This window comes from Calypte anna, chromosome 2, assembly GCF_003957555.1.
Source record: "Calypte anna isolate BGI_N300 chromosome 2, bCalAnn1_v1.p, whole genome shotgun sequence".
Taxonomy (NCBI): domain Eukaryota; kingdom Metazoa; phylum Chordata; class Aves; order Apodiformes; family Trochilidae; genus Calypte; species Calypte anna.
In genome coordinates this window covers 86859552-86886039 of record NC_044245.1, presented here as the reverse complement: position 1 = coordinate 86886039, position 26488 = coordinate 86859552, and the positions used below count along the sequence as shown (strand labels likewise).

Genomic DNA, 26488 nt, shown 5'->3' with positions numbered 1-26488 from the left:
GATGGCGACCGACCGGGCTGCCTCTGGGCCGCCTCCCTCAGTCCCTGCTCGATGGGCACCGCTCCCTCCCTTCCCGCGGGCCCCGCCACCCTCCCCGGGGGCTGTGCTCCCTCCCGCCACCGCGCCGCTGCGCAGGGCTCTCCTTCCCCTTCCTCGGGGGGGAAGACTCACGTCACGGGTCCTCCCCAAACCACGGGCGGTGTGGGTGGCTCTAAGTGCGGCACCCCTTGTCCCCAGCATTCGGGGTTCTCAGGGACGCACCGAGACCCCCACACCCCCGGGGCACCTGATGACGTGAGCCGCTCCGTGACGTCACCAAGAGCCGCTCCACGCGCACCACCCCCACCCTCGCTCCTCTCAGCGCCCCCTACCGCTCCGCCTCGTGACGTCACGCCGTGACGCAGCCGCCGCGCGCGTGGCGGTTTCTTGAGGTGCGAGCGCCCCCCGGAGCCGGTGGCTTCGGACGGGACGGGACGGGGCGAGTGGGGGCGGTGCTTCCTCCGCCCGCCGGAAGTGACGCTGCCCGGTGGGGGCGGGGCGCCGGGCTGCCTGGGGGATGCGCGAGCAGAGGCGGCAGCGGCGGCAGCGGCGGCGGGGCGGGCGGTGGCGGCCCCGGTGATCCCGGAGCGGGGTCGGGGGCACGGGCGACCGTCGCCATGCTGAGCCGCAGCTCGTTCACCAGCCTGGTGGTGGGGGTGTTCGCCGTGTACGTGGCGCACACGTGCTGGGTGATGTACGGCATCGTCTACACGCGGCCCTGCCCGGCGGCGGCGGCAGCGGCAGCGGGGGGCAGCGGCAGCGGTGGCGGTGCCCTCCCGGCCGGGTGTGTCTGGCCCTACCTAGCGCGACGGCCCAAGCTGCAGGTGAGCGGAAGGCAGCGGTCAGCCGGCAGAACCAGGGGAGAGCGGGAGGCGCCGGCGGATGCCACCGCCGCCCCGGGGGTGGGGGTGCGGGCGGACCCTGCTCCGCCTCCTCAGCCTCTGGGTGCGGGGGGGCTGCGGTGGCGTTCTGTGCCTGCCCCGGGCCCGTCTCCTCCGGCGGCGGGGTTGTGCTGACCGGGCTGACGGCCGCGGTCAGGCCTGGCTGCGGGGCTCCCTCTCGTTGTGCTGCGGGGGGAGCGCGGTGCTTGGGCTCTGCCCGGGGGATGACTCCCCCGGCATAGGCACGGAGCGGGGATACAGGGGGGGTGGGGTGAAGGCTTGGTTTGGTTTTTGGTTTTCCCGTGTCTGCCGGCACGTACGGGGATGGAGCAGCCCGAGGGGAGGAGGCGGCTCGGCTCACTTTGAAATCTCTGGCTTGGAGTTGGAGGTCATCCCGGTACCGTGTGTTGAGCGGCTGTGTCAGGGTGTGTATTTTCTCCCAGAAGGCGAGAAGGGATAGAACAGCTGGCAGGCAGCTGTTTTAGCTGTTTTGTTTTCACTACGTTGTCTGCTTTCCCAATACATGTAATTGTCGTTTGACTGGGGAAATTAGTGAAGTGAACCCATGTCTGTGCTGTCAGCATACTGGTGTGTGAAGTTAATATTTCTGTATTATTCTCTGTGCTGTGTTTCTGTTTCAGTTAAGCGTCTATACTACCACACGGTCAAACATTGGTTCTGAGAGTAATACAGATCTGGTTTTGAATGTGGAGGATTTTGATATCGAGTCCAAATTTGAAAGGTAGGTATCCAAGTTACGTGTTTTTTGATTAATTCTGAAGTCTGTATCCTAACTGGCAGCTACATGTGTGCATGAAGTAAGGCAGACTGTTCATGCTGGTTGTGTTGAAAGAGTAGAGCTGTTCTTACATTCCTTGTTTTGGAGTTAAAGGTGGTTTTGCATGCTGTACAGGCTGCTCAGCTCACACGGGTTTCTCTTGTTTATAACTGTTTTTGCAGTGTTAAGGAACTCAGTTGTATTTCAGCCTTAGAGTTGAGGATGAAATGCTGCTATTAATAAAAACATAATTCTCTCTTTAACTAAAGGTTCCTAGAATATTTCATTAGTTAAACATTGGTAAAGTGCCTACCTTGATGGAAATGGTGTGCTAAGTTCATGTGGCACTGAGGAATGGACTTTTAGAATTGAAGACTTCTCTTGTGTTCTAGCAATATGCTTTTCTACAACTGTCTCAGTGTTGCTAATCATAAAAGTAAACCTTCTTTTTCTGCTAGTTTAGGGTTTTGAGATCTTCTGAAGGGATGTTGATGGCAAGATGGAATAAGATTGTGCACTTAGATTCCTGAGTACACCACTGCACTGTCTGCTGCCTCTCTGCAGTAAAATGATTAGGACTACTTGTTTTGGGCTCAATATTTGCTTCCTCACTTTTTTTTTTTTAATGGTCTTGTTGTTCTTAAACCTCTTGTTGCCAAGTCTCCAAAGTTCTTTCACATTCTGTGTTTTCTATAATTAAAGAATGTGTTGGTCTGCAGTTTAGGTTGCATTAAACTTCATCTCTGACAGAACTGAAAATACAAGAATTGTTTCTTGGACTCAGTCAGCAAAGAGAGCATGGGAGTATTAAGATCAGGGAAATATTTAGAGAAAAGTAACCAGAGCAAATTTACAAGAATAGAGGAGGTTATGCAAGGTTGCAATAGGATGTTTTCTTGGCTAACACAAGGGGAATGATTTCATGGTTTGGGGCTTTTGTCTAGCATGTCATAGATAATGAGATACTTTATTAATGCAAGGTGTTTGTCAAAACTTTGTGATTTTAAACTTTGTATCATGTACAATCTGTGATACACGCTCAGCAAGGAAGACTGTTTTCTATAAGTGCTGTGATAATTTTGGTCCTATGACCAAAAGCAGGGAGAAAGAGCAAAAGAAATGATGATGCAGCCCTTGATTATCTAGGTTAATAAAGGTTAAATTGAACAAAGATTAATGTATATTAAGATAATAGTAAAACTTTGGAAATGCAAATGTTGTGATACACATTGGAGTATATAAGCTGATCCTATCCAGCCACAGCTCATTCAGAGATATTAGCCAGGACTAATTGTGGTGTACCAGGCAACCCAAATGTCTTGTGTTTTTTTGTTTGTTTATATGGTTATGTCCCTAACCTTTTCTTGCTTGCTTTCAGAACAGTGATCCAGTGATCATTATACATAATGACAACAACAACAACAATAATAATAGTAAACTATTGAATATAATAATAATAGCTAAATATTTCAATATGCAATGTCATCTCATGCCATATTTGTTTTGTATTTTAGAACAGTGAATGTCTCTGTACCAAAGAAAACCCGAAATAATGGCACATTATATGCATATATATTTCTTCATCATGCTGGCATGTTGCCTTGGCATGATGGTAAGCAGGTGCATATAGTAAGCCCTCTGACCACATACATGGTCCCTAAACCAGAGGAGATTAATTTGCTCACTGGAGAATCAACCACACAGGTAGGTGGGTTTTCCATTTATAGCTGAACACTGTAAAGAAAGTAATTTCATCTGGTGCTTGCATCTTTACACTGATGATGGTATTAGGAGGAAAAACAAAAAATCAAAACCCTACTTGTTCATTGCCAGATTATGCACTTAGAGTAGACCACTCAGCACAGCAGTCTTGGACCTTTTTGTAACACTGGCTGCTATTAAAATACTTCCCTAAACATCAATTAGTTCTTAAAGGAATCATTGCTTTTGGTAGAAATAGTGTATTGTTCTATACTAGCATTATTCTGCTTTGTATAGTGAATTGGATTCATGTGAAATAACATGCTTTGCTTTTCTAAAAAAGAGATACAAACTTGACTGTGACACAGGTGAATGATCAGTGTCAAATTCAAGAGACTAAAAATTTGTCTCCTTTGACAGATGCTGTGATTACTCGTGGGGGAGCAGGGAAGTGTTGTGTTATTTAATAAAATACTTGTGAATAGCTGTTGTTCCTTGTATTCCAGTGGAGCCTGAGAATTTTACTCTGTTCTTCTTCTGGAATCTGAAATATACCTGTAGCTAGCAGTGTTGTTGCTAAGTCCTGTCAGAATAAAGTTGAAAATTACTTGAGGCTTGAATCTAGGACTGCAAATTAGAAAAGGTGGTGTACATCCAAAACAAAAAAGCAAGTAGAATGCCCTGGGGATAAGCATCTAGAGAAAACTAAGGTCACACTTGGTTTTTGCACTGCCTTACACAGCATTTGGAAGCTCAGAAGTTAAAAACAAATGCTGTGACTTTTTACTCCCCCAAATTGATACAGTTTGTTACCCACACACTTTTTACTGTTCTGCAGTAGCATCTGATCATTCTACTGTCCTTATTTTTAATATATTTTTTCTGACCCAGATTTCTAAGGTGTTAAAATTAATTAGCTGAATATTCACTCTTGATGAACAGGGCTATGAATAGGCACTGAAGTCATTGTCAGGTTATGGTGAGCCTTTCCAATTTGTTCTGTTGTGTTGAAACAAAGTACTTGGTCCAGTCAACATTCAAGTCATTCTTACTGGGTTCCTCTTCTGTGATATAGGCAATGATTCCACAGGTTCTGTGAGTTTAAATATTAACCTATTCACAGTTTTTATTGTTTGTCAGTATGTATGTTTATTGTCTTCTTAAAGCAAATTGAAGCAGAAAAACAGACCAATGCTCTAGATGAACCTGTCTCTCACTGGAGGTCAAGATTAACCTTAAATGTCATGGTGGAAGACTTTGTCTTTGATGGATCATCTCTCCCTGCTGATGTTCACCGTTACATGAAGATGTAAGTCGATGACTTATTTTTGCTGGGTTTATTGTAAACTTAAAGCACATTTCTTCAGAAATCTTCCCTGGCCTCCCTTAGTATTTTATGTTTAAATGGGAGGTTAGGAGGTAAGAATCTTAAGGCTTTTGTTTTGTTACTGACAATTAGTAAGATACTACATACTAGAAAATCTTACTGGAAATATCTTGTTCCTTGGCAGTTCAGAGTTTACAATACTTTTGTATGAAGTTGTCATAATAAGACAAATCAGAACTACAAAGACACAAGTAAAATGCTACTTTTTCTCAATTCATATTTCTAGCCTATAAAGCAGTTATTGTACCTTGACTTTTCCAGTTATTCTTTGTCTGCAAATTATTTATCTGCACAACCCACAAGTGCTCAAGAGACACAGCTGACCTTCTGTAATATCTTTTTTCTCCCTTTATGATTGGCTTTATTTTAGTTTGACAATGTGTGTTCCTACTTTGTCATTTTCTCAAGAAAAAAAAAAAAGAAGGGATAGATTTTTAGGCAACTAAATGCAGGCAGCAGCTTCTCTTCACAGCTTGCTTAAATTACTTCCAGTGTTAACCATATAAGTAGTGCTGTGTTGGCTTGTGCTCCTGTATGTTGATACCTTTCTTGACAAGTATCCTGTTAAATGCAGAAGTAGTTGCTTAATCAGCAGACCCTGAGGTTCTGGCATAGCTTCCTAGCCACAAGAGGTAAACTTAGCAATTCATAAGATAGGCCCATAACAAGAAGAGGTTGGACAGGGTTGATGAATGAGGATACTTTTTCAGGTCATGTTTAGATACACATCAGTGCTGTTTTGTCATAATACAGAAAATAGTTTGGATACAAAATGGCCTGCTGCAGTCCCACTAGCAGTAGCTTTAATTGTAGTTACTGTGTAGAAATCTAAATCTCTTCAGTTAAATAGCTAAGCAATATTTCTGGGCCTCAATTAAGTATTTTTCTGTATTTCTGTTGCCCTTCGTATTTGTAGTACTCACTCTTTCTTAGCATGTATACAGACATCATTCTTTTGTCAAGAATTAAAATTCAACTTTCAGGCTTTTAAAAGCTCCATCATGCTAGTTCCATAAACTTTTACCAAGAACACCATGGCATAGGTAACTGCCTTTCTAGTGAGGAACTTTAGGAGTTTCTCTCTCTGCAGGCATTAGGAAAAATACTTTTCAAAGATACTGACAAAGCTATTGCATATAGGTAATAATTTGCTACATAGCTTTCCAGAGGTCAATTTTGCAGAGGGCTCAAAGGCTGGTAAGTTTCTATTGGTGAGTTGCAGGTTGGTGAGGTCCTAGAGCACTCCAAATAAATGCTTCTGTTGAGGAGAAAGCAGGCAAGATTTCTGCTCCTTGGGTGCTCTCTTCAGTAGTATCTAGCGTGCATACCAGCCTCCATGTTCACAGCCCCATGCTAGCTAGACCATGTGCTGTTGGTCACCTGTTATATGTCACTGGGGACACAGAGGAAGGAGGGAGATGGTGGATTTGTCATTTTTGGAGTAGGAGAGGGATACTTGAGACAAAGGATACAAATACATGGTAGTAAATGTCATCACATACCTCTTCAACAAACTGCTTAATTTCCTCTAACCTTAGTCATGCAACAGTTTCAGCATCACAACCGATTTCATTTGGGTTTATTTTTTTGCTAGTTCAGTCTTTCTACAGAAAAGTGAAAACTAACTAAAAGAGAAATATGATGTGCCTAAATTTTAATGCAGGTGTCTCTCAGGGAGATTCTAGATTAGTTGCTTCTTTCCTGCTGTGCATTAAAGGAAAATATGCCTGAAAAGACGATGGGAAGAGCCTACATGGGTAGATCTGAAAGTGATGAATAAGTGCTAATTTAAATAAAAGTAGTTTTCTTTTTAGATCACTACAGTCATAAAATCCATGTTTAAACATCCTAGGGTTCAGTTGGGGAAGACAGTGCATTACCTTCCAATATTATTTATTGATCAGCTAAGCAACAGAGTGAAAGATTTGATGGTGAGTAATAGAAAACCTTTAATTACATTTAACAGTTTTAACAGTAATCTTCAATATTGTTTTAATTAAGACTTTTGTCATAGGTCATTTGCTATAATGAAAAAGTATATATTCACAAAAGAATTATATCAAAGACTGTTTAATGTGGTCAGCTGTGGTAACTGCAGAGACTGGATCTGGACTCTTGAATAATGGAACTGCAGAATGCTGAGGTTGGATGAGATCTCTAGATGCCCTTCTCAAAGCAGGGTCACCTAAAGTGGGTTGCTCAGAAGCTTCTCTAGTTGGTTTTTGGATGGAGATGCCATAACCTTGCTGGGCAACGTGTTCTAGTGTTCAGTCACCCCTGCAGTTAAAAAAAAATGTTTTCATACATTCAAGTAGAATTTTCTCTGTTTGTTGCTCGACTCTTTTCTTGCGTGAAGTCCTGCAGTTCCCTCACTAAAAATTACATGTGGCATTCCCTTGCATCTAAACTCTGTTCATTTTAGCAGCTTGTAAGTTCTTTTCAGTTGTAGTGACTGGAATTTAGCAGTCAGTTTCTGATAACAGAAGTCTAAAGGAACCTTTCAAAGCTATTAAACAAGTATGTTTGGATTCAGCATCTACTAGATGGAAGTCTTGGTAGATATAACTTTCCATAGACCTTCTAAATTGTCTTTCCAATTCATTAACTTTAACTCAAAGAATTTTTAACTTAGTGTTGGGGAGAATCTTCTTAAAGAATTTAAATCCTTCCATCCCAGTTTTGTATGGCAAAATAAGCTCCTGAGCAATTCCTAAGAATCTTGGCAGCAGATGGTTTTGTCTAGTACTTCTTTAAATATACTTTTATAATGTCTTTAGTAATGGTCCTTGTCCTTTGTTCTGTGTTTCTAACTGCAGCTGATTCAGTTCAGTGCATTCATATGAGCTTCCAGGTGGTCAAGTCATGTACCCTGTTTATAAATTAAATCAGCATTCTCATGTTATTAGCAATATTCCTTCAGTTTTCATGCATGTCGTGGTTAATGCTATTGTAACTCAGGTCATAAAAGATCCTGAGCAGTGCTACAAAGACTATTCCATCAAAACTGTCAGCCTTTCCCTTCACCACTGGCTTTTGTGACTTCTTAGTGACTTTTCTCCTTGCAAGCCCTGCAGAAAGGGTGCTCTAGTAGTATCTGTACTGTCAGATAATGAGGGTTAGGGGAAGGGCAGGAAAAAATAAGGGAAGAAAGTGACACAGCTTCTGTGGAGCAAGGTTGGCATTTGACTAAATAGGCTGTTTAATGTCTGACCTAAAATCATGTAGCTGAAGATGCGTTTTCTCTGCTTGCACTTGGCAGCAGCAGATTTTGAACTGACTGTTGTTTTGACTCAAGTGTAGATCTTCTGTGGTTAGTACTTTAGTCTAGAGGCTGCGTTCTTCATGTTCTCAAATGTTCTTCCCAGTGCTGGGAGTTTGGGGATTGTACAGGATTCTCATTTAATAAGGGGAGAACTTCAAAGTTCATACCTCTTAACATACCTTCTTTATTCATACACTGTTTTCTAGTACTGATACAGGAGAGTGCTAGAAGTAAGTAAGATGTGATGTTCTGAGGCCATGCTACAAGAAGAAATTGTATTGCAGAGTTTGGTAACTTCCTAGTTTTCAAAGGCTTAGCAGCCATCACACTCAACTAGGCTGTGAGGCAGCACTTGTGGACATCTAATTATTCACTGAGAAAGTTCCTTCTTCTGATCTTTATATGTTGATTTAATTTGCTTTTGGTGTTGAGGAGTTCATACCTCTGTCTTGTATCACATTTAGATTTTCTCCTTATGCAACCCCTAATTCCTTAATAGTGTTTTGTCTTGGTGAAGTGTGCTTGCTGCATGTTCCTTACCCATGCATTTGCAAAATTTTTGTTTCTTCTCTGCTCTGCCCAGATAAAATTTCTATTCCTCTTATCCCAGAAATATTAATGCTGTCTTTGATAGACTGAGAAACTGGAATGAGAATGGATGGATTACAGAAATCCTTTAAAAAGGAGACCCATTCATCTCGGGTGTCAGCTTACTGATTGCTGTAGAAACAGGTACAATGAAGAGTAACAGTTCTGAGATGAGAATTATGATTGGGTAGTAATTAGGAGCTAAGAGCAATAGATCTTGAACTACTGCAATTCAGAGTTCCTGCCTGTTTGTAGTCTTGAGCTACCTTTACAAATTTAAAACACACTGACTGAACTTGTATCTAGGTAGCTGCAAGGAATTCTAACATCTGCTAAGACTTTTATTTTGTTTTGGTTTAAATCTGTCTGAGAGACAGTCACCTGTCATACAGAAGGAGCTGCCATAATTTAATACTTTTTTTTTCTAGCTTGAAGGAGCCTCAGGTTCTTCTCTTCATAACTAAAGTGTAGATGATACTGGAGGATTAGCTGACATTTATTTTTGTTGAAGCAGGAAGATGATTTTTGTGACACCCTATATCCCAAGGTTTGCAAGCAGGGTAGCTTGCTTAGCTTTAGCTATGGTGTTTTTACAAGTCCAGGCAAGTAGCATCATTTTGTGTCCCTGTATTTTGCTTTGGTTAGCGTTACTGTGACTTTAATTTCTCTGAAAAACAGTCTTAATTTATGGAAGTTCTGGCTGTGGCTATCAGTATATTAATTTTTTGTTGTTGTTTCCTAGCTTTGGTAATTTTGCCATATACATTGAGAGAAGAGCTGCCAAAAGAGAGAATTACCTTAAGCACACTTTTTCCACTTGTCCAGGCCCTCCAGACTAACTGTGTACAAATTCCTTAGAGCCACTTAGATAAATAGTGAGGTTGCTACAGGAAATTAAACAGAACAAACTGCTAATTCAACATTCTTGAGGGGAGAGGGGTACCAAAGAATTCAAGCATGGTTTAGAAGTCTGACATCTTATTCCCTTCCAAAAAACAAACTGACATCTTAAAATTGTGTCATTATATCATAATGCAATATAATTACTTTCCTTTATTTTAAAAAAGTTGTTTGAAATATTAGTTGCATTTATTTCTGTTTTTAAAAATGAAACTCTCTTTTTGAAACACAGGTTATAAATCGTTCAACAACAGAGCTTCCTCTTACAGTGTCATATGACAAAATATCTCTTGGAAAACTCCGATTTTGGATCCACATGCAAGATGCTGTGTACTCTCTCCAACAATTTGGTATGTTTAGCTTTAATGACTTCAGGTAAAAATTTAAAAAAACTTGCTTTTTTTGCCTGTAAATACATATGTGGCACTTCACTCTCTCCATTTTCTGTTTAACTGGTGAAAAGATTTAATGCTACAAATCTGACATTATTTTACCTGAAGGTAAAGATGGAAATCAAATGGTGACATGTGGTAGGAAGCAAGAGTTCAGAAATGAATTAACCACTTTCAAAATACTAATTCACTGTTTTACTTGGATAATACTATTGTAAAAGCACAAGAAGACAGAAGAGAGGAGAGAATTTTCACCACAGGTTTCCCCTGTATTCCTTAAAAAGGAAAGCTGGATTGGTGTTACCTAAGTTCTTATGTAAGCAGTATACAGCTGGTCACTGCAGCCATAAACCTGTGGTGAAATGGACATAGGCACAGCAGATTTGTGCTCAAGCTGAGCATTTTGAAGGATTCTGGGTTCTGATCATACTACTTCTGACACTTCAGAGCTAGCTGGCCTTGTTTTGGCTCAGTTACAAGTGAATAAAGTCATTCAGCCAAAATTTAGTCTTTACATGCATGAAACTTAAATTCTGTGTTTCCCTTTGTGTAGAGTGACTCCATTACAGCTCTGACTGTTTGTATGCTGTGCTGGTAACAGTATACCCACGTTTCTCCTGTCTTTAAATAATCTGTTCCATTGATGCAGATCTTTGTGAGTCCAATTACCATTCTTCAAACAATTCTACCTCTTACTTTCAGAGTTGTCTTTGCTAACTCAGTTTTTCCCTACTTGGCTTCTTTATGTTAGCAAATGGAACTACATCATAACTGAACTAGTGTTGAAGTATATGAATATAGGATTTTTTTCTGATCCTCTCTTTTTGAGCTCTTTAAACACCAATTCGAACTTTGTTTTCAGGCCAGGAGATCTTAAAAGCTTCTGTGCTGTATTCTCTAAAGACTCTTAAATCTTTCCTACTTTGGTTTTTGTTGTTTGGTTTGGTTTTTTTTAAATTCAGGTGGACGCAGTAGCCTACTGGTTTCCCAAGAGAGATATGCAGGGCTCATGCATTTAGTAAGAGAGAGGGGGTGTTTATTTAGTGTCACCTCTGAAATACTATTCTATAAACAATAATTAAGGCATTGATTCCTCTAGAATAATCTTCACCTTAGAGACTGTGCTTTCTGGAAGGTGCTCTCCCTTTTCCCGTTGATCAAAGAAGCTTCCAAGTTAATTCTCTAAAGGACCATCAAAAGAGTTGATGCCTAATGCATGATCTGGGATCTATACTGTTGCATATATGGCCATGTTTCTCACTGAACTCTGTTGTCCCCTACACTATGTAGTCCTTTTCTCATTTTTCAGTTTTTAATGTGGAGCTCACTCTTATGTATTAGTTGAATAATCCCTTTTCTTGCCACTCAGGCCAGAATGACTTCCTGTGTCTTGCCATTTGTGTTGCTGGTGTTCACCCTATGTTGTAGTTACACAACATGTTGAAGGCACTTCACTCTGCTTGTTGGGTTTCCTCTAAGGCAAACCAAATAAATCACCAAAATATAGGTAGACTTGGGATTTACCAATGAAGATGCTATCATGTTTTGGACTTAGGATTCCTTAACAAAATGTGCTGGAGTGATAAGATTCCTTTCTTACTGGATCTAGTATAATAGCAGTGAACTGTCTGATACTTCTTGCATAATTGGTTGTTCTTTCTCTTAGGGTTTTCAGAAAAGGATGCAGATGAAGTGAAAGGAATTTTTGTTGATACAAACCTGTACTTTCTGGCTTTGACATTCTTCGTAGCAGCATTCCATGTAAGTGGAGGAACCTTTTTTTTTTTTTTTTTTTTAACAGTATATGAAGTTAAAAAGGGGAGGACCTGAATTTCAACTCTTTTGTTTATGAAGAACTGTTCTTGGAAATACAAATTTTGCTAGAGTAATGGAAGTGTTTTCTGGTACAAGTCAATTGTATTTCCAATAGAGAGTTAGTATAAAAATCTCAAATAAGACAGAAATTCAAGAAAACTAGATAGAAACTAGCAGTGTTGATGAAATATAAATCACTTATTTATAACTTTTTTTTCTTTTTTTCTTTTCAGTTTTTGACTAGTTTAGGGTTTTTTAGTAGTTGAACCAAAGCCCCTAGAATTAATGTCTGTCAACATTGGTTTAAATTTTGTTGAGTTGCCACAAGATTTACTACTGCAGTGTCACAGATGGGGCACCAGTAGTAGGGTTTGATTCTCTGACTTGTAATCACTGGACAAATTTAGAACAGCTGATCTAAACTGCTTCAGAAATTGTTGTTTCTTGGTGAATCTGTCTTAGCATGAGAGATTCTGGGACTAGTTCTTTTGATACTTTTTCTTTTATTTATTATTTGCCAAAATTTAAAAAACCCTTTTTCATTCAAGTTATTTGACCCAACAGTGTATTGGTTGAATTTGTGCTGCCTTTTTTTAAGATGATGCATGCTTAAAGGAAATACTGAAAAAATAGTGAATTAAAATATTGAAAAAAGTACTTGCTACAAACAAAGCTAGTGCTGAAATTTCCCTGAAGTTGAGGTCAATGTCTTAGTGATAATATAGAGAGGAAATCTGACTTGCTTTCTTTACTGGACACTACATTCTGCAGCATTATGGTTGTAGTGGTAGTTGGAATTCAGCCTCTCATTTTGCCCTGCTTTTAGAGCTTGGGCTTCTAAAGCAGTTTTTTCTGTTTAACATTTATTTGTAATATTTAATTTCTATTTCTGAAACATGTAGACCGTCTTTTTCTTTAATTCCATCTTAAATGCATTTGTAACAGTTCAGCTGGCAGTCTTTAGTGCTTGTTTGGAAAGAAATTACTGTGTTTCTTTTTATTTGCAGCTTCTCTTTGATTTCCTTGCATTCAAAAATGACATCAGTTTTTGGAAGAAAAAGAGGAGCATGATTGGGATGTCTACAAAGGCAGGTATGGGCCAGAATGTGAAATGTTGTGTTTTGAGTCTTAATACTTCACATACTGTATTTTCACCAAGACAGCACAATTAAATGGTTTAAAAAAAAAAAAAACATTAAAAAATGGTTTTGTATATGAAAAGAGCTAACAGGCTGGTTCTGACTTTGTTAGTGTTGTTCTCAGGTATCACTTAAAAGCATTCATGTCAGTTCTGAGGTTTGACTGTCATCCAATTGAGAATTAGTGTAATATCAAGTCATTTACCATATTTCACTTGCTGAAGAGTAAAATACTTCAAGGAAAGAATGAGCACTAAAAAAAAGAGAAAAGAAGAAAAGAAAAATATTCTTTTCCTTGAGAAAATAATCACGACTGTAGTTCATCATAGCACTAATACTTTATTGAATTGCTGCAGTACAGAATTCTTCCTTAGGTATTCTAATTTCCTTTTATCTTTTGTGATAAGCCTTTTATAAATTTTTTTCTTATTTGCCTGGAGATAGAGATTGCTGTCTCTTTCTGAACTATTTAATGTAGCAAGTATATAGGAGAAGTTCATGCTTAAACTGGATAAGACAGGATTGCAGTAAATAGGCCAACAGTCTTCTGTCATCTCAGCTCTTCATTTAAATATTAATAAGCCTGTCGGGTTTTTTCTATCTAGTGCTTTGGCGGTGCTTCAGTACTGTGGTAATATTTCTTTTCCTTTTGGATGAACAAACAAGTTTGTTGGTACTGATCCCAGCAGGCATTGGTGCAGTCATTGAGGTGAGTTCTTAAAGCTCCAGCAGCATATACCACTATTCAGCAACTTCCATAGCTTATTGTAGAAAAAGAATGCTAAACTAGTTACTGGAAAAATACTGCTGTAACATTTCTGTCTTGGCAGCACTGTTTAACTGGCTTTCAGTGGTAGAGGAGATTGTGTGCCTTTATCAAAAAAGTAACTGGAAGTACCAGGTTTTTCTGGGATGGGCTAGCTGGTATTGTGGAAGCCAAACAGAGCTGTGCTGAGGTTTCTTCCTATCACAACATCTGATAGGCATCAGTCCTGATCAGGCGTATATAGCCTTATCAATAAGCCTCCATGGATACTTGTCAGAGGGCAGGCTGTGTGCCATCAGGCAGTGCTGCAAGTCTGAAGTTTTGTCCCTTACCATGACTGAGGTGCTTGGGGAAGGAGGAAAAGGAGGACACTGCTGGCTCTCTTCATTATTGCAGAAGATCATGTCCAGTCAGTGAGTTGCAAGTACTGCCTAGAAGCCTGCCTTGTGTGTACTAAAGCACAAAGTCAACAGTAATGGGAAAGGATGATGTCTCTACCTAGCATTGCTGGTATATCTAATTACTCCTTAGTATATTAGTGGAATTTTTGATTGTAGATAATCCCTGTAGAAACAAAGCAGTTCAGAATTTTTAGTTAGTGATTAAATTGTTGAATGCCAAGTCATGAAGTGATCCTTAAATTTCACCTTACTGTATAAGACAGATTAAGGCCTTATGATAGCTGTGAACAGTGGTGTCCTAAATACAACTGTTTGATTGACTATGCCATAATATTGCAGTAAATTGAGATTTTAAAGTCTGATTATTTCTGTGTTGTGTTCTATATCAGATTTGCCAGGGAGTTTGTTCTTATACATAGAAATATAGTCTTGTATTTCAAACTCTCTGAAGTTGTCTGAAATTTTAACAGTTACAGGGATAAATATATGTCCCCATAAATATGCTGCTTCTTTTCTAGAATATCTTTTAATTTGATCCAGGCATGTACGGTGGTAGAGTTACTGGAGTAATCTAGCTAATGAAGCCAAAAAAAGGCCAAACAAAACTGTTTAGAGACAGAGTTTGAGTCTGTAAACAGCAAAGGTATTTATTTTCGGATCCGGGGAACCCCCAGCTCGTGCTGGACAAAGAGTTCCAAGGGTTAAGGGAAAGGGTTAGGATATTTATACAGTAAAAGGGTAGGTTACATCATCCTGACATACATATTCATAACAGGTGGAGTCTGGGCGGAGTTGTCTTTTTGGGGATGTGTTCGGGGGTCTTTGGGGGTCTTCAGATGAAGTAACGAAGTCTTCCTCAGGGTTGAACTTTTTACCTTTCTTGCTCTTGATGACTTCATCCCCTTGTTATAGAGGATAATTGGACCCTTGCAATAAAACTTCCCCTTATCTGCTAGTTCTGGCAGCCTCATCCTGCCTTTCGTGCCGGTGTTTACACTCCCCCAGTGCCCAGCTGTCTCAGTGGTGCCAGGACTTACACTTCTAATTATCTCCAAGACAGAAGTTAATCCTGTTAGGGTCTTGACATGTCTCATCTGCTTTTGGTCACTTCTTTCTTAGTTTATCCCTGAATTCTACTGGTTATGAACACAAATTCATTAACATATATTACAAGTTCTAATTCTACATAAAGTAAATTCACACAAACAGTTTGGCCTGATCCACTCTCTTCTTCACTATGCTACAAGGATTTAAGTTAAATTAAATCTGCATTTCTCTTTCATAATGAAGACAGGTTTCTTGGTTGCCACTAAGAACAGTTAGATCCAGATCTTATTTGGTCTCTGTGCCTATCTTAGATTCTTCTTGGAGCTGCCCAAAGATCTGTTTAATAGAGCTCTCTGGGACATATAGTTCCTATGACTGTTGGCCTCCTATTCCCTTTCACATGCACTTTATTTTCCAGTATGTTGCTTTTGGATTGTAGGCTGGGAAAACTGGGTTGAAACTGTGATGTAGGAGCACTGTGTGGGACAAATGGAGGGGAAATGTTCTGTAGGTTCTATTGAAGCAACCTGTCTCTCTTCTCAAGTAATGGTTAGATAACATGATTGTCTCAAGGTGAGCAGAGAATAGTGGTTTACCTGAAATTAAACAAACAGACCTTGTCCACAGAAAACAGCATGGAGCATAGCTGTCCTGATGAACTTACTGCATTGGCTAAATTGTTGAATCCATATAGCAGGGTATTAGTGAGAAAATACTCAGGTGAACTGAACCTTTGGTCACATTAGGGTCAACCTCTTCAAGCTGAACAGTAAGTAGCCAAACAATTCAGTGAATTCACTGACTTCTGCTTGTAGCCCAGTACTGAAAAGTAATGATCATGTAAGTGCCCACTTTTAACCTCTGCTAGGAGTTCTGAGTAACTTTGATCTTGAAGACCCTGGCTGACCTCAGAGGCACTTGGCAAGCAGTTACTGGAGAATTCTCTAAATGCCTGACCTAGGGTGTGTGCTGGTGGTGGGAGCAGCTAACCACCACTTAAGCACTGTAGTTCAGTTACACTGGAAGGACTGTGTTATTTTACTTTTAAAGTACATCATCATCTGGTATGGAGACTCAATAGTGCATGCTCCTAGTGTTGTACCTGTCTAGTGACATGGCATTTGGTTTGTACAGAGATGAAGGCAGGGTGCTGCAAACAGGCTGTTGCTGCTTTATGCTTAAAATAGATGTTCTGAGGTCATAATTCATAGTGTCTGAATCCTGCATAAGACATTCCTTTGGGTAATTCTTTTTGTGCACATTTTGTTTTTGCTAATCACAGCTCTGGAAAGTGAAGAAAGCTTTGAAAATGACAATCAAGTGGCAAGGCTTGAGACCCAGAATTCAGGTACAGTAGATTTTGGGCTCTTGATGATTTACAGTCATGAGCTTTCCATCTGTTTCCAGGTTACTGGAACTTAGCTTTCAGTGAAACAAAGATTTAAAAAAAAGCAAAAGAACCCAAACTGACTAGAATCTTGTCTTTATGGATGGCGTAATCCAGAAGCTGGATTAACATTTTTGAACTCATAGATTTGATTGATCAGTTTGGTAGAAAAAACTTTGTATACATTTATGGTGCAAGAAGCTTTAAAACACCTCTGTCAGTCCTGCTGCATCTTAACAGGTGGACTGCTGTGTTGGAAAGACACTCTTAACTGGCATCATGATTTGAAGTAAGAAACTGAATTTTTATGAGCCACAGAATAACATCTCCATTGTGAAACTGGTAGAATATGTGACAATCTGGGCACAGGACTTCAAGAAATCCTCTGAATAAAAATTTTAAGTTCTGAGACTGTTAGCAGAACATGCAGTAAATAAGCTTATGAGAATTTTGAACTTAATGTCCAAGCAGTTTAATTTGCAGTTTAAATATCTGTTTGAGGAGTAAGACAGCAGGTGTTTTTTCCTCCAGTCTTGTGTTGATTATGCATTTTATATATATTGCAGTTTGGTACATACAATGACTCTGAAAAGAAAACTGAGGAGTATGATACCCAGGTAAGAAGGAATCCTGTAATTTCTGATCTATAAAATCTATGTATGTAGCTTGCTGATTGACTTGTTTTGTCCTTTTCATTGCTCCAAGTACATCTTCCATTTTCTTATTGTTATCAAGAGGGTCATCATAATGTGGATCAACATCTGTTCATAGGTGAAGATTGATTATGATTATTTAAAGTAACAGTGAAAGAGTTGTTCTTTTAGCTGAATCTGGTTTCTATGCAAAGCAGAATTGCAAGTGCATTATCTGAAGGGAAATATCTTAAAGGGTCTTCATTCACAAATTTGAAACTTAGTATTTGTACCTTTTATATTGGAGGGAATGTTCATGTGCTTCCTGATTTCTGAAAGGAGTTGAACATAGGTGGCAACATTGGTGTTAAGCAGAGAACTACTCTTAGACTCTGGCACTGTCTTAAGTTGTGCCAGGGGAGGTTTAGGTTGGACATTAGAAAGAATTTCTTTACCGAGAGGGTGATCAGGCATTGGAATGGGCTGCCCAGGGAAGTAGTGGATTCTCCGTGTCTGGAGATATTTAAAAAGAGACTGGATGTGGCACTCAGTGCCATGGTCTGGTAACTGCGGCAGTAGTGGATCAAGGGTTGGACTTGATCTCAGAGGTCCCTTCCAACCCAGCCAATTCCATGATTCTGTGATTTTCATGCTGCCTCTTGTTGCTTATACTCTTAAGGTCCTTGGTGGTCTCAGGTGAGCATTGGAATTTTCACCACTTTCTCTAGACCCTGAAGCATACTGGAAATAGTAGTAGACTTCTGGGAATAGGAAAAGGTTTTCAGGAAAAAAAATTACATAGCTGTCTTCTAGTGAATGTCATAGAAAGTCTACTGTATATAAAATGTAAACTAATAAATTGTTTTCATTGTCTATTAGGCTATGAAATACTTGTCATATTTGCTCTATCCATTGTGTATTGGAGGTGCAGGTTACTCTTTGCTGAATGTCAAATACAAAAGGTACTGTAAATCTGTATACAGAACTGAATCATTCCTCATTTTTTTCTGTATTATTTGATTGAAGATTATGAGTTATGAAAATAGGCTATTTTTGTTTGCTTGGAAGCAAGAAATTGGAAACTCCCATTGATATTACTGTAGTAAAGAATTCTGTGGCTTGTATGCACAAGCCCTCAATCAGAAGAGGGGGGAGAAAGCTGCCACTGAAGTTCAAAGAACTGGTTAAGGTGATGTCACGGTCAGATGAGAGGAATTCTGTGGCTGGAAGTGTTCAGTAACAGAGAGAAACAAAAGCTGTCCCAAAATTATTTGCTCTGACTAAGACATTCTTCTGTTCCTAAATATGATAGCTGGGATGGCAAGCATACAGAAGTGTACTTTAAAAAGGACTTTGTATTCCTTTGGAGCCATGGACTTACTGCAACATAATGATACTTCAGCAAGAGCTGAAGACTCAGTATTTCATGAAAAGTTGAAACTTTTGTCCATTTTCACTCATAGCTTGCTCGCCTATGTATTGGAGAGATGCAAGCAAGTGTGCAGCCACGAGACTTTGTTATAGAAGAAATCTGCAAACACAAGCATGGTGATGGCCATGTAGATGTATTTTTTTTTATAGCCTTTAGGTCCAGAAGGAATGGGAGGGAGAGCAAGCAGTAGCTTGAAATAACATCAGAAAGAGCTTCTGTTGCTGCATAGTTGAACTGTAGTGTCTGTACTAGAAACTGGGGTGATTTCTGGGCTATTAGAAAAACAGTTTTTTCAAAAGGTTCTTGTCTTAGAAAGGAGGTAACAAATATGCAACATTTAAAAATTCTGTTTTTCTCACAGAACTCTATAATTCATTCGGTACTGCAGAAATACTACACCCCAGGTGTTTTATGAGACAGAGCTTAAGAAAGTGAAAACAACTAATTTCAGAATTTTTATCAGTGTTGAATCTATTTGTAAAGGAAGTGTTGCATAACAAGTTATTTTAACAGTGGATTATCCTTTAATCTTGCAGCCATTATCTGATGCATTTTTTAGATGCTTGTTGATTAGCCAACTGCTGCTACAGCTATAATGTTACTAACATGTCACTAACAGCAGTGCAAGTTTAATTTTAAAGCAGGTAATCTGAGCCTCACGTTTATCAGCTGTTCTTAATATTGTAAGCAGGAGTATAGTTTGACTACTGTCTGCAGCACTACTGTCATTTTGCTAAGACTGCACCACTGAACATCTGAGAAGGGTTGTTAGATGTAAGGAGGGAAAACATAGCTTGCTTGTATTTACTTGTTTCAAGTACATACTATGTTTTGCATTGAATGGTATTTGTTTGAAATTTGTAAGTCCTCACAGTGCCATATCAAGTGTCTCTTTAGTATTTAGAGTCTAATGTTAGCTTTGCAAGCCTTAATACAATCAGTGTATTGTATTATTTGATGCCAGTTGGGGTGCGGAAGTGTGAAAACATACTGAAAAATGCATTTGATAAAGGCTCTCAACATCTTGTATGATGGATAAGCATCCTTTGTTTAAACTACCTTCTCTGGAGCCCTTCCTAATTGAAGGAAGATGTGACATTTAGTTCTTGTGTAAAGTAATTCACAACACAGCCATTTCTTGGAGTAAATATATAGGCATGTAGAAGAGGTATATATTTTTGGCTGAGGTGAAAAAATAACTGGACTGTCCTCTTTGTTTGTAGCTGGTACTCCTGGCTGATCAACAGTTTTGTCAATGGTGAGTTCCTTATGGTTGATTTTTTTTCTATTCATATTTCTTCAGAGACCAAAACTCAAAAATATGGCACAACTGCAGCAGTGCAATATAGAGCAATAACTTGACTGCAGGTTCCAAAAGTATTAGTGACTGAGAGAGGGAGAAGAATCAACCCAAAGTGAAACAAAATTAGAGATGCAACTTCTTTAGGATGTCTTTAGGAAAATGAGTGTCAATCTAATTGCAAAAGTATAGTTGTGAGATGTACTTCTATTGTGTAAGTTTTCCATATTTTATCTTCAGGTGTGTATGCTTTTGGATTCCTGTTTATGCTGCCCCAGCTGTTTGTAAACTACAAGGTAAGATTGAAAAGTGATAATAGAATGCTTTTCTAGTCCCTCCATTCAGACTTCATTATATATGGTATTTTTATTCCTAGATGAAATCTGTTGCACACTTACCATGGAAGGCTTTCACGTACAAAGTAAGTAGAGCTCTAATTTATAGATTGTTGCAGTCATTTTGGAAATAATTTTCTGTAAGAAGCAGCTTAGTAGTATTAGCTTAAGGATGACAGTGCTGCTTCTTTTGTTTAAGAACTAAACTTGTTTGCAACTGCCCTGTTTTTTTAAAAGGTATTCTTCCAATATATTGAAGTCACTATGAAAATCAAAGTTGTTGTTGTTGGTTTTGTTTTTCTTCAGTCAGCAGCTACATGCTAGTTGTTGGGGTTTTTTTCTTGTACCCCTAAAGAGCTGATTGTGTTTTGACTCCGTTCTTTTCCACCTCTGTGTCATTTGTTCTGTCATTTGTTTTCATGATCACTGTATCCTAGAAAACATAGCTGGATGTGCTGGGATCATCAAGGCCTTGATGCCATCAACATGTGCCCTTTTTTCTTCTACTTCCATTCATAAATTCCATTAATTTCATTTATGTACTGATGTATTACAATTTTCCAGAACATCAGTGCTTTAAAAGAAATAGTGTTAAAACTGCTTAAGACATCGTGTCCAATTCTGAACAGATGATCCAGGACAAAAGAACTAAAATACTAATATTGTAAGTGCCTTTCATAGCTTTCTATTTCTGTGAGTCTATAGCAGTAGTCCAGCTTTCTCATGCCCTAATATTTTTATGGGATCAGGGGGCATGTAGGAAAACAAACTAAACTAAAAACAAACTAAGAATAGCAACCAGGAAATATCTGATATGGAAATAGAGTTTAAAAAGTGAATAAAAACAGGTAGTGTAATGATGTTGGACATATACTTGGCAAATCAGCATGTTTCTTAATAGAGGGGAGTAAAAGGTGTATTAGTGAAGTAATTTCATAATTTTACTTGAGCAACAAAATAAATAACTGAGCAGGAACATCAGTTAAATAGAGTATTCAAACAAGTAAGGAGTACAATTCTTTAAAGGAATTCTCTTGCTGAGTAGCCTTTTCTTACAGAGCATTTATAGTTCCTGATAAGGTTCCACAACAAAGTCTTGTGTGTATATAGAAAAAAGTGTATAATGTTTTCAGTATGTTTAACTTACTGGGCTTTGGAGGGGGTAATTTACTTTTTCCTAGCGGATATTTAAGGTTGCTTGTTCTTTAATGTACTCTGAGGAGGGGAAAGAATAGTCTGAGGCCTAATCTGTGATTGCTGTTTTAGAGAGCTTTGGGTTTTTTCCTTAATTTGAATTCTTCTCTGTTTTGGAAGACCTTGGCAAAAAATCAAATCAGTCTAACTTTTCTGCTCTGTAGTCTTTTATGAGGACTGCCTTCAAATGTGGTAGTCTCAAGAGAAAAGCTGCACTAAATACTGTTTGAGGGGCTGCCTTAATGTGTTCAATTCCAGTGGTTTATGAGGACTAAGTCCCTGAGGGATGGAGCATTTAATTTTTTCTTCCTTTCATTATTGTAGGATCACTCACCTGGGTGTTGACTTGGAAAGGACACCTTTTCCATCTTGCCAAATATTTTTTGTTCCATTACCAACCTTCTTTGCACAGGCTTGAGACATGTCACTGGTATTTTTTGAACACTTCAGATTACTTAAGTTATTTTGACTTGCCAGGAAGAGCCTTTCTGTTGTAACTATTCAGAACTCTGTCCTGCTAAACACCCTCTTCTTATGCTGATGCTTTGTTTCATGATACAAACACTGGTTTGTTTTGAAGACTGAGTCTTGCTGTGCTTAGAGAAAACATCATTTTTCCCCCTTCGTATGGTATGGATTAATGTACAGCTTGCTCATAGTGAGAGGAGAAGCCATGGTACTGACTCAGTTTATTAACTCAACAGTGAATATTGTTTGCTGGATTTGTTTTCTGCTGATTTTAGTGAGTTGAAACAGTTTACTGCACCCTATGCTGAGTAACAGCTGGTGTAAGATTTAATTTCTAGTCCTTCCTGTAGGCTAAAGCCAGATCCGGAGGAGTTGCTTCTTTGTTTACTTTCTTTACCTTCTCTGACAAAACATTGTTGCCTTTGCATGCTTGGATCCTGTTTGTATTGCTTTTCCATCCGGTGTCTGGAAATGTAAACTTTCTCACTCTTGAAAAGGTATTGAGAAAGTATTTCATTATTGCCTGAGAAACTGAACCTATAGTATGCCTAGTTGAGTGGGAAAAGGTGGAGAAAAAATAAGGAATGGATGATTACTTCTAGAAAGCACTGAAAATATTAAAATATCTCCAAGGCCATCAAGTTAACATTCTTAAGAGCAGTAGGTTCACAAGTTTTTACACAAATTGAAATTAACTGAGTAATAATTGAATAAGGTGGTTTTTTTCAGTTTCTTTTGAAGATTTCACAGAAGTTGAATCTTACGTTTTTTCCCCTTGCATTACAATACTCGCTTATCTGAGTAATAATTGAATAAAAGGGGTTTTTTTCCAGTTTCTTTTGAAGATTTCACAGAAGTTGAATGTTTTTCCCCTTGCGTTACAATACTGTCACTTACCTGAAGTAGTCTTGCTTCCTTTTTACTTGTAACTGTAATTGTGTGGTATGTGGTAAACAGAATGGTCTTCATTAAAAGAAAACACTTTAAAGTTTATAATAATTAGTTCTCAGCATAACCCTTAAATATTGTTATAAATATTCAAGTAGTCTGTGTTCCTTCTGTAAAAATGCAGTTCTAGGAAGCCTGATCCCTGTAGCTTTGCATTATAGATGACTTCCTTTCTTTACAACCAACTGAAGTATACTTTTCTTTTATTTGTAGGCATTCAACACCTTTATTGATGATATATTTGCTTTTATCATAACTATGCCAACATCTCATAGGCTGGCGTGCTTTAGAGATGATGTCGTGTTCCTGGTCTATCTCTACCAAAGATGGTAGGTATGCCTTTTTTAAATATTCACAGGAGTTTTTACAAAGCTGTAGATGATTGCACTCTTACTGCAAAGAAATGGCTTTAGTCACAGAATTTTTGTCAGTTGTCATTTCTTCCTCCCCAAGACTCCAGTCCTCCTTTTCTGCAGGTAGTTACATATTTGCGAGCTACAAACATGCATATATGATACAAGATAGTGGAGATCAATTCTTAAGCTTGTATTCACAAACTTCTAACCTCACAGACTTCTAGCAGGGGCTACATGCCTGCAGATGCTCAAGTGTCTGAGGTGTGCTTTCCAGGTTGCTCTGTAAGGCCCTAGCAGAGAATGTTTTCTGATGAGGGATTGCCCTGCTCTCTTCTCCCCTTTATCTGGTTTCCAAACACGTTATCTGATTCTCATGAAAGCTGAGTATCTGGCAAGTTTCAGATTCTTGAAGTAACTAAAATGAGAGGGGGAAGAAGGCTACATGCACCGATGTCTGAAATGCTGTTTGTAACTGAAGCTACAAAAGGTATATTCTTGTTCCCAGGAATATTTATCTGTGGAGCAAACAAGAATTTTAAGCTTATTCCACATTATAGCAGAACATAGGGATGTGTAGGTCTAAACATTAACACTAAAAGCATACTTCAGTTTTAGGTTGATGCAGTCACACATGAGTGTGGTAAAATAAGTCCCATTCCAAGGTATATTTCTATAAATTAAACGCTTAACTTCTGAGAGGGGCTGTACACTGGTTTCAAGTTTGGGAAGTAACCTGGATTGCTGGAGAAATGCTCCAGCCAAACTTTAGGGGAGCTAATGCATCTGTTAAGAGGCCCTGTTGGGAGATAGCTGGTTAAGTCTGAATGTGAAGAAACTGATGCATCAGTAGCTAATCTTTAAGACTGTTTTGGTTTTTGCCATAAATGGGAATAGAGAATATGATGAGAAAGAAATTAACTTTTAAAATTAAGTAGCACAGAACTGCTTAAATTTTCCAGGAAGCTGACAATATTGTAACTAATTTTTTTTTCTGCCAGGCTTTATCCTGTGGATAAGAGCAGAGTGAACGAGTATGGAGAATCTTATGAAGAAAAGCCAAAAAAAAAAGCTCATAGAGAATAACTAAGAATTGCAGAAGATTCTGACCCCTGGACTCGTACTGGCTTTGTGTATTATTTGATCTTAAAGAAGCAAAAACTTATTTAATAAGAGTATTTTTAAAGCTTATGACAGAACTACACGGACAATGCATCTTCTATATTGCCAAAATCTAGTTTTGATATCCTCCCTTCTGTCTCAAGATTTTCTTCTCTCCTCACAAAGTCTGACAGATCTTATTAATGAACTTCCTGCATTTGAACTTCTCTTCAGTGAAAACCTAAGTGTCCTGACTGTTGAAACTGGTATCCCAATCTACATTTTTAAGACAAGTCTAACAGGAAGAGTGGTGCCCATGCCACTAGGCTGTGAAAAGCCAGTGTGTTACAGCAGAATTGATTGTTATTGACAAACAGGGCTGCCAAAAAGAAAATGTTATAATATCGGACTATATGCTAATTACAAATAGTTCTCCTTTGATAATGGAGATAATGGAAATCCTAAAAATAATTATTATTGAAGTTGTAATTTGTGGGCATTTAAGTCTGTAGTTTAAAACAAAAAACATTGTTGAAAATACACAGAGAAGTGAAGTTGTTAAAATTCAAATTCTGCCATGTTCTTAAACCACTACATGGCAGAGGGTTTCAGTTGTCTTAAACTGAAGGAAGATGTGAAAAAAATGTAACATGGTATCTTTGAATATGTATCCAAGTTTATATAAATCCTTCTGCATTGTTGACAAACCTGATTTCTTGACACAGTAGGTATTCATATAATGCAAATAAATTTTACATGCTAGGAAAGTTTTCTAACACATCTTAAATTCATCATGTGGTGCCCCAGTCACCTACTAGGCCAATTCTCTTATGTTTCAAAGGGAGTAATTCCTTGGTCTTCTCCCTCTTCCTTCATGCCCCTTTCTTTTTATAAAACTAAACACACATCATTTGAGTGGAATAATTTTTCTCAAATACAATACAGGTTCAAATAACTACCTGGATACAGAGAAGAAAATGTTGAAGAAAAGGTACCTTCCTTTCACACAATTTAAAATCCATATTCTTTGTGAGCAGTTCATTAAGAGAGGCATTTTGAACTGTTTCTTTCAAATTGCAAAAATAATGAGGTTGAATTACTATATCAAAATACAAACTTCACAGCTATGCCTAGAAACCATGGTTCTAAATTCTTAAAAGCAAGTTTCTTAGTAATTAAAATAAGGAATGCACTCCTTTTGGTAGCAAATAAAATGCAATTAAAAATTCAAAAGGCAGAATTCAAGTTTCCAGTTCTAGGTGTGCTTTGGTTGGTAAGTTTACAAATTAATGATAATGATTTATAGCTTTTGCTATTAAATTGGAAGCTGTTTGTCCAAGGCTATTTAACTTAATTTCTCATTGACTGAAAATACTGATAACCTTGAAGAACATGGATCTACCCATATAGCCTGTAACCACTTTATCCAGTGGATTTTATCCAGTTCTGCTACTGCAGAAGTCAGAATATACAAAACTGGAGTCCCAAAAAGATACAGAAATGTGCCTAACTTTTTACAGTCTGTAGTCTGAAGGCCTCCTTATGTGCTACTGGCAATGGAAAAGAGTCTTGAAATGGATATTTAACTCATATTAATGTTAAGGTCTCTTTACACTGTTACCTGGAACTAAGGAGGACTGTTGATTTTAGCATTAAACTTGCATAAATAAGTCTATGCAAAACCAGGGTTGCATTTGCTGTATCTTGTACCTGTTTTGAATTTGTTTGGAAGGAGCTCTTTGCTCTCAGGCAAACTAATTTGGGACTCCTATTTCATAATAATAGTTAAATGTGTGGAAATTTTTTCCTGATATAAATAATGCATATATCAAATTCCCTTTTTGTGCCATTTCAAAACAATCGAGTTATTGGTTCTTCTAGAATAGCTTTTGAAAGTTCAGAACACCATATTCAGATATTTCTGATACTCCATCACTCGTTTTTGTATGTTGCTATTGAAAAATCACTTTGCACCTTTGCATACTGTGAGTTTATTGGTCTTCTGTCTTGCATTTCTGGTGACAATGACCTTATAATACGGTATACAGTAGTCATAAAGAATATAAAATTAGAACATTTTAAGTCTTTAAAATGAGCAAGACTTTCCTGTATGTCATTGTTTTACGCATTCCATTTCCAAATAAAAGATTTGGCATACAGGATAGAGAGTTACCTCTTGTTGATGGAAAGATGGTGTAGAGCTATGTAATCAGTGTAACCTTGAAGATCTTAAAATGAAATG

General features: G+C 38.5%; 1 protein-coding gene across 1 annotated transcript; it reads left to right on the top strand.

Moving 5' to 3' along the window:
- Positions 1–516: 516 nt before the first annotated feature.
- Positions 517–26488, top strand: CLPTM1L (CLPTM1 like). The gene is made up of 17 exons (XM_030445792.1): positions 517–863; positions 1562–1662; positions 3213–3402; positions 4566–4708; positions 6639–6717; positions 9769–9886; positions 11595–11689; positions 12751–12835; positions 13488–13591; positions 16379–16444; positions 17050–17100; positions 17995–18077; positions 19771–19805; positions 20088–20143; positions 20224–20268; positions 23006–23121; positions 24147–26488. The coding sequence occupies exons 1-17, from the start codon at positions 657–659 to the stop codon at positions 24229–24231; spliced, it is 1659 nt and encodes a 552-aa protein (XP_030301652.1). The 5' UTR covers positions 517–656; the 3' UTR covers positions 24232–26488.